Source organism: Saccostrea cucullata, unplaced genomic scaffold (assembly GCF_032062105.1).
Source record: "Saccostrea cucullata isolate Sc308-1 unplaced genomic scaffold, CSIRO_AGI_Scuc_v1 ctg4240, whole genome shotgun sequence".
NCBI classification, from domain to species: Eukaryota; Metazoa; Mollusca; class Bivalvia; order Ostreida; family Ostreidae; genus Saccostrea; species Saccostrea cuccullata.
In genome coordinates this window covers 37,545-46,061 of record NW_026931588.1, presented here as the reverse complement: position 1 = coordinate 46,061, position 8,517 = coordinate 37,545, and the positions used below count along the sequence as shown (strand labels likewise).

General features: G+C 35.9%; 1 protein-coding gene across 2 annotated transcripts; it reads right to left on the bottom strand.

The window, feature by feature from the left end:
* Positions 1–379: 379 nt before the first annotated feature.
* LOC134233079 (serine/arginine-rich splicing factor 1-like) lies at positions 380–8,297 on the bottom strand. Of its 2 annotated transcripts, XR_009984910.1 has the most exons (6): positions 8,055–8,297; positions 7,287–7,504; positions 3,629–3,801; positions 3,014–3,170; positions 2,695–2,764; positions 380–2,422 (listed from the first exon to the last, which is right to left on the bottom strand). XR_009984910.1 is itself a non-coding variant. In XM_062715073.1 (5 exons), the coding sequence occupies exons 1-4, from the start codon at positions 8,216–8,218 to the stop codon at positions 3,027–3,029; spliced, it is 699 nt and encodes a 232-aa protein (XP_062571057.1). In that variant the 5' UTR covers positions 8,219–8,296; the 3' UTR covers positions 2,431–2,764; positions 3,014–3,026. The 2 variants fall into 2 exon arrangements, 1 of the variants encoding a protein (XP_062571057.1); XM_062715073.1 differs by lacking the exon at positions 380–2,422 and having other exon boundaries at positions 2,431–2,764; positions 8,055–8,296.
* Positions 8,298–8,517: the final 220 nt, after the last annotated feature.

The following is an 8,517-nucleotide window of genomic DNA, read 5'->3' as shown; positions in this document are numbered from 1 at the left end:
ATTCTTTATTGATGCCCCACCCAGCCCCCAGGGTAAATCATTTGAACAATTTAGGATTTACACTACCCCAGGCTGCTTCCAAATAAGTTTGTTTATGGTCCAGTGGTTCTTGAGATAAAGGTTTTTAAATAACCCCACGCTATTTGTGGCTTTTATTGATCATCTCTCCTTGTAAGGAGGCTTGGTCCTTCATGTTTTTAACTTCCCTCCACCCTAGTTGTTTTGTACCAAATTGGTTAAAATCAGCCCATTGGTTCTTTAATTAAAAAAAGTTGAAAATGGGAAAAATTTATGGACAGACCAGGGGCAGATAACATGTGATCTGAAAAGCTCACTTTAACTTTCAGCTCCAGCTATGTTCAATAAAACTATAAGACACTTATGTTGTAAGAATATTTATTGAATTAGCTGAAATAAAAGCTGCAATACAGTTTTAAAAATATAGCTATGTTCAGGCCAACTTGAAAGAAATTGCTTGGTTGCCCTCTCTTGACCAACTGAGTAAAAATTACCCAACTCAAATTTTTTTTTACATTCAAGGACACAATATTTTTTTTCTCTTTTTATTCATCTTATCCTGTCAACAAACATGTTGAAATTTTTTTTTATCTACCAACACAATAAATCTACCTTGAATCAGGATAGGGCAAGCAACTATTATTTGAAAGATGGCCTCATCAAAGCTTTTTGTTTAGAAATTCTTTTAAGTGCTTTCAATAATACATAATTTTGGTTTTCGTCACTGAAAAAAGAAATAATACTTCATCTTCAAGAAATAATGAATTCAGGGTAATCCTTTTTTATGCAAAAAAATAAACCTCATACACCCACTTTACCTTTTTTTACCAGACATTCTTCCCCACTTACCAAAAGCCTATCCAATGCTTACTCCAAAAAGAATCCTCCTTAGAACTTCCAGAACAAGTTGCAAGATCCTATGAGAAGCAAGATCCGACTCAATATCCTTGAATTTTTTTTTTATAGAAGGTTGCTTTCCCACTATAAAACTATGTCCTGTTCAACAGAAACCCATATGTAGACCATTTCAAAAATATCTGTTGAACTTTTTATGGAGAAGAACCCATAACCACCCTTTATAGATCTAATATATCTTTGTATTTTGTCCCTGATATTTTTTTTATGAAAGAATATCCGTTTCCTTTCAAAATCCTACTCCATGGGGTTAATGTGATCCATCCATCCATTCCTCTCATGTTTCCAACTGGGCACCTAGTGTAAATCCCAGCACAAATCTATTCCTGAGTAGAGCAAATCCTTCCATAAATCAAAAGGTATCCAGTAACAAGTCTAAGTATGGCAGTGAACAAAATTGCTCAATTTTTCAGTCTATTAAAAAATTACTATAAAATAATGTACATGCGTACTTCTTTCTTCAGACAAGGCCTCAAAAACCACATTGCTCTCAAGTCAACATTTCGTTTTTGACAAACCAATCTGTATATGTAAATAATGCGGTCTCCAAATTATGCTCAATGTTTTGAGTACATGTACTTGTAAACAAGTATACTGGGCTAAAAAGTAACTTTACGAATTGCAACTACTTTTTTTTATTCTTGTAAACTTCATACTTTGTTAAATATCATTCAAGTTATCCATCGAATTGCATATACCAATAGGATTGTGAACACTGTTCTTATAAACTCTGTAGAAAGGGGAACTGTTTCTAAGGCTGCTCTAAACCTTTGACAAAGTTTTGGACCAACATCCATCACAAAAAACTAATTTGATTCATTAATGCTGTCATCTTAGTTGAGGATTGATCTAAGGAACATAATTTACAATAAAATAAAGAAGTATTAATACAAGTTTTGACTTACCATGTCAGTGGTTTTTGAGATGACAATTAATAAATAAACCTATCAATTTAATAGACTTATTTTCAAATTATCTTCCCTTGAAAGAGGGCTTACCTCTTCATTTGAAAAAAAAAAAGAAAAAACAAACTATGATCTGGAGAAGACTTTAAAAATGTGGAAAACAAATTTATAGATGACACATGATGCATACCAAGACCATACAGATGGATGGACATCAGACAATCTTTGATCAAAAATCTTTACTCGTGTGACCTAATAAAGAAAAGTAGAGCATTTTTCTTTACTGCCAGACTTTCCTTGGATTTTAAGCCTTAACCCTGAATTGCCTAATAGGATGGATTCCTTAATTCCAAAAATCTCCAGTTTGGGCATCGGGATCCATCCGCACCGATTCCATAATTTGAGAGGGAGAGATAAATCCTAAATCCAGATCCCTTGATCCCAAATGATCCAAGCTAGTTATCCCAAATATCCAAGCTTGTATCCTAATATCCAAACATGATTATCCAATTGATCAAAGCTTGTTATCCTAAATATCCAAGCTTTCCATCATATTGATCCAAACTTTCCAACAGAGCAAAAACCTTAAGAATAGAAATTTGAAAATATTATATTATGAATGATAAAAAAAGTGCACATTTTTAATGTTTTTCTCACATCATGAAATGAAGCGTATGTGTATACAAAATTGATTAAAATTAATAACAGGAAACGTATGATAGTGTAATAAAAAATGACCTGACACGCAAATTGTTTCTGTACAATAAAACTGCAATATAAGACAATTGTCACATTATCCTTCTAATGTCTACACTACAGTCAATGCTTCATATGCACAGATCATAAATATGCATACCATTAACAGTCTTCAAAATGGATGTGATATAACTTCTTTCTGTCTCTGATACTTCATGATCTTGGAATCACTGCAAAGTTAACAATAAATCAAGTTCAAAGCCATGCAATATGATCAAAGACTAAAATAATTCTACCAAGAAATAAAAAGGACAGGCTTGGAAATGAAAAACAGACAACTCATTGGCTGAAAATCATATCCACCCACATATCCACATTCTTAATATTAAAAGTTAATAGTATTCAATTGTTCCTTAAAGAATGTTAATATGCAAAAGAATTAAAATTTTAGAAAACATGTTATTTCAAATTAGCAATACCTTGAGATTATGACTACGATCTAGATCTATTTCTGACAGGGGAATATCTGGGGGATGCCCTGGATCTCCTCGGGGGTGAAGCACTCCTGCTACGAGACCTTGACCTCCCTCCACCTCCTCTGTAATCTTCCTTCACTCGAATGTATGCCACTTCTCCCTTAAATGAATTTTACATCTGATGAAGATCTAGCTCTCCTGGTTTTGTTTTTTAATAAAGAAAAAAAAAAGCTCCTGTCTCCTTGACTTAAAAATATCTTGTCTTACATTCACAGAATCCTGATGTTCTCTAAACACATGCTAACTTTTGTTTATTAACAAGAGGCAAATAAGCCTCAACAGTGACCTGGGTACACTGATTCATAGATTGTGACACCTTTAGGCCTAGATGTAAGAAGCCTATATATTCTGAAACAATCTGATTAAAATCAAATCCTTTGATCCGCTCCCGTAGATCGCTACACCTTTTGTGTAGCGATCTACGGGAGCGGATCAAAGGATTTGATTTTAATCAGATTGATTCTGAAATTTCGGTCAATTGGATCAACATGATTTTGTTTAAACCTGTCTTACACATCTTAAATCAAATGTTTATCAAAAGAAATTCAAAACAAGCACCTCATGGGATCTAAACTTGGAATCATCTAGTTTTCGTACAGCATATTTCATGTCTTCTTTTCTGAGAAATTCCACCACTCCGGTTCCATCTTTGTAGACATCAGCATAACACACATCTCCTGCTTCCCTCATGTGATCTTTCAGATCTTGCCAACTACCAGAAGGAGGTAATCCTGAAAAAAAAAGTTGTTTTAGTCTGTTGAAATATTTTGCATTAAATTGCATTCAAGACAAGAGGCCCATGGGCCTTATAGGTCACCTGAGCATCATGCAACAACTTTCAAATGATTGAATTTGGTTCATGTTTTAAGCTAGATGCTATGGCATTCACAATTTTGAAAGAGGCACCATTGCTAATCATAACTATACACTTAGCAAATGTTTAGTTTGTTTACTTAATATGGATAAGCAGGGTAGGGGAACAAAAAGTATGTCAACTAATCAGTAATATTCAGCAGTAATCAGGAGTGCTCCTACCATACAGAACCCCTGACCCTAGGTCTACACATTGCACAATTTTTGAAAAGGCACACTTGCTTATCAAAAATGTTTGATTAATACCAAGGAGCATATTTCAAACAATTCATTTTCAGTATATAAGTAGAGCCCCCCCCTCCCCATTTTGGTATCCCTGATCCAGAGGCCTTGAAATTCACAATTCTGGAAGAAGAGCCCATCCCATCATAACTATGTAAATAGTTCATTCTGTTTATTACCAAGGAGTAGAGAAAAAGATTTTCATAGATGTTATCATGTAATGTATTTTCACCATATAATCATTATAGAGCCAATTCCTAACACCATAACCCCTGACCCCGGGGACATAAAATTCACAATTTTGGTAGAAGCATTCTTGCTCATCATAACTAAACTTAATTAGATTATTTAATACTCAGAAGCAGAGAAGAAGATTTTCAAAGATTTAATGCATTTTCACTATATAATCAATAGAGCCCCGCCCTAACACCAGAACCCCTGACCCTGGGGCCATGAATTTCACGATTTTGGTAGAGGCACTCTTGCTCATCATAACTATATACTTGGTTAGTTTATTTAATACTCAGGAACAGAGAAGACGATTTTCAAAGATTTAATGCATTTTCTCTATATAATCAATAGAGCCCCGCCCTAACACCAGAACCCCTGACCCTGGGGCCATGAATTTCAAAAATTTGGTAGAGGCGCTCTTGCTCATCATAACTATGTACTTAGTTAGTTTATTTAATACCTAGTAGCAGAGAAGAAGATTTTCAAAGATTTAATGCATTTTCACTATATACTTATTTAGCCCCGCCCTAACACCAGAATCCCTGACCATGGGGCCATGAATTTCACAATTTTGGTAGAGGACTCAATGCTGATTACAATGATACCAACAATTTGACTGCTTGATGTCGGGGAGTATGGAAGATTTTAAAAGAAAGCACTAATTTTAGTGGATTTTGCCCCACCCCCAGGGGGGCAGGGACCTTGAAATACACAATTTTTGTTCCCCTTCACCCATAGATGCTATATGCCAAAATTGGTTGAAATTCGTTCAGCGGTTTTAGAGAAGAAGCTGAAAATGTTTAAATGTTAACGCACGACGGACGACAGACGACGGACAAAAACAGATAGCAATAGGTCACCTGAGTTTACTCAGGTGACCTAAAAATATTACAATGTATTAAATTATACTCAGATATTACCCTTACTCCAAACAAGTGGTCTATAAAAATCTGATCTCATAAACTGGCCCACCCTTTATTAAGAAGCTATGGGTCTCTGTTTCTTTAGAAATTTATAGGACACCAACTTAATGATGCTTTTTCTTGTCCATCTTGTTATGTTAGTGCCCTTTCTTTGTATTAATTTGAAATTCTTTCACCCAATGACATTTTGTGGTAAGTTTGATTGAAATAGTTCATTGGACTCATTCTTAAAAAGGAGTTAAAATGTGCATGACAAATTGACAATGGAAAAAAACACAAAACAAAAAACATAGGTAATCGAAGATTACGAAGATCACCTCGAAGAATGTTATCAGTTTAGGTAATGCAAATCTCACATCATATCTTTTTAACAATAAGTATTTATTTTGACAACAATATTCAAGCAAGTTCTGTTTAAATAGGCCTTAAAATTCATTGGGGATTGACCTGTTCCAAAAACTTTAACCTCATCACTCGTTTGGAAATTGTTGGTCAGATCCAGCATCCAAAGCAAGGTTTGATTATCCATCCTAAGATGCATCATCCATTAGGGCTTATAGTTACTTGGGAATGGACCTGCTCCAAAAACTTTAACCTGGTCACTAATCTGGTAAATGAAGGTCAGATCCAGCATCCGAAGCAAGTCTAGTAGTGTCCATCCCTAGATGCATCATCCATGCAAGTTTAGTCCGGGTAGGGCTTATAGTTACTTGGGAATGAACCTGCTTCAAAAACTTTAACCTGGTCACTCATCTGGAAAATGTAGGACACATACAGCATCGGAAGCAAGTCTAGTAGTGTCTATTTCTGGATGCATCATCCATGCAAGTTTGGTCCGGATATGGCTTATAATTACTTGGGAATGAACCTGCTCCAAAAACTTTAACCTGGTCACTCATCTGGAAAATGTAGGTCACATCCAGCATCGAAAGCAAGTCTCAGGGCTCGACATTAACTTTTTTTCCTACTTGTCCATTCGGACAAGTGACCAAGATATTTTACTTGTCCGAACATTAACTTCACTTGTCCGGAAATTTTTCAATGAATATCTTACTCTGCCAACTTGAAAACAAAATATACGTGCTTGATTTATTAGTGTTGTTATTGATAAATAAGACAAACACATATTAAACAAAGTTTTATCTAGACTTCCTGTCCTGACAAAAACATAAATGTTTGCAAGAGAATCTTTAATATCAATATCAACAATTATATTCCAAACCCACAAACATCTTAAGATCCACGCCATGCAATAGTATGGCTGCGTGTGAATATCGATCCCGATCAAGTGTGAACTTACATAGCGATTGATATCGGGATCGAAATTCGGGTTAATGTACTGCTTCCGTTTTTATTGATAAACTTTTCAGTAGAAACTGTTGTTTATCATTGTTACCTGAAGACTTCTTAACATAAAAAATCACTTGTCCAATCTGACAAGTGCCCAGCAGTATTCACTTGTCCGTAATTTTTTTTCATTGGTACCGGACAAGCGTTAATGTTGAGCCCTGAAGTCTGGTAGTGTCCATCCCTAGATGCATCATCCATGCAAGTTTGGTCCAGATAGGGCTTATAGTTACTTGGAATGGACCTGCTCCAAAAACTTTAACCTGGTCACTCTTCTGGAAGATGTAGGTCAGATGCAGCATCCGAAGCAAGTCTGGTAGTGTCCATCCCTAGATGCATCATCCATGCAAGTTTGGTCAGGGTAGGGCTTATAGTTACTTGGGAATGGACCTGCTCCTAAAACATTAACTGGGACGCTGACACCGACGATATAGCATAAGCTCATCTCGACTTCGTCGAGATGAGCTAAAAAAATTAAATTCACACAACTTCTTAGCATTTTGAATATGATATGATTTGGTGTTTTGGAAATTTTTTTCTTACTCTCAACGCCTCTATTCTGTTTTGATTAAAACCTAGCATTCTGCATCCAAGTGGGGATTACTTATCATAACACGTACCAGATACCAGAACTCTGTATTCAGATCTTCTGGATGGAGGTCCACCTCGCCCTCCACCCATTCCTCGACTGCTCCCTCGGAAGCCACCACCACCACCACCATACCCCCCTCCTCCTGATCGTGGCCCTCCTGGTCCACCACCTCGTGGAAATTCAACTCGCAGAGTGTATCCATCATAGTTATAACCATCTCTTTCATGTACAGCATCTGATGCATCTCTGGAAAGAATAAAAACCTGAGGTAAATAATGGCATGCTGTGAATCTCAAACCAGGTGCAGCACTGTGATTAATCATTTCAGCCCTACCCAAAAGACTGTAACTTAGTTCTCTTACCAATTAAAACTAATTGGATTACAGTTTTAGGAATAACAAAGATTTCTATGATACATATTCAAAGACTTTAGATGCACAGTCACAGTCAGTGCACTAATTTTGGAAAATCAATTACGACTATTGACTGGTAATAATTCAGTACAATGAGAAGCAATCATACATGCCTCCATGCCTCAATGCACACAAGGTAGTGGACAGTTAAACAATAAAAAATGATCTTTTGCTTAAAAGTACTCAAAAGCTGCAAAATTGAAACTAGGCTTCCTTTGATTTTGGTTGTTGTTTTGATAGCCCTTACATATACTGCATAGCCAAAATCATTCATTCCATGATGAATACGAAGATGGCTATCACAGAAAGCAATATATGACAAAAATAATTTTAAAGAAACTTGGTGTTCCTTAAAGAAGCGAATATATCAGTAGTTTGTTTACCTTGGGTCTTCAAACTCTACAAAACAAAATGGTGGACCTCTGCGCGTTTTCAAGTCAACAAACGTAATTCTTCCAAACTTGTAAAATAAATCTTCGATATCCCTGGCTCTTATGTCTGGTGGTAAATTACCCACATATATTCGCGAGTCATTTCCTCTGGACATAGCTAAACTTCAAGTTTTTGAAAAGAATTTCTGGTTTGTCTTTGTCCGTCAGGCGTGGTTTTGAAAACGAGGCTGATCAATTCTAAGTCAGAATCATCCAAACGTTTAACCCCACAAGGAAAGTGGTAAAACTAGTGCTATGCACTCCCTAATCCCCCAGATTTCCATTTGTATCGTCCATTATGCTCCAAACTTTCACAGAAATTTCAGTCTGATAAAAATCAATCCATTCTCCTTACGATGATAGGATTTTTTTTATCAGACTGTAGAAATTTCTAATTTTAATAGCCATGGCAACA

What these genes read in the sequence shown, in the direction of transcription:
- LOC134233079 (XM_062715073.1), bottom strand. Translation starts at nt 8,218, where the DNA reads ATGTCCAGAGGAAATGACTCGCGAATATATGTGGGTAATTTACCACCA. An exon ending in ATACAGAGTTCTGGTATCTG is followed by an intron (nt 3,802 to 7,286) that starts GTACGTGTTATG and finishes TTTTTTTTTCAG; the next exon opens with GATTACCTCCTTCTGGTAGT. An exon ending in CCAAGTTTAGATCCCATGAG is followed by an intron (nt 3,171 to 3,628) that starts GTGCTTGTTTTG and finishes AATTCATTTAAG; the next exon opens with GGAGAAGTGGCATACATTCG.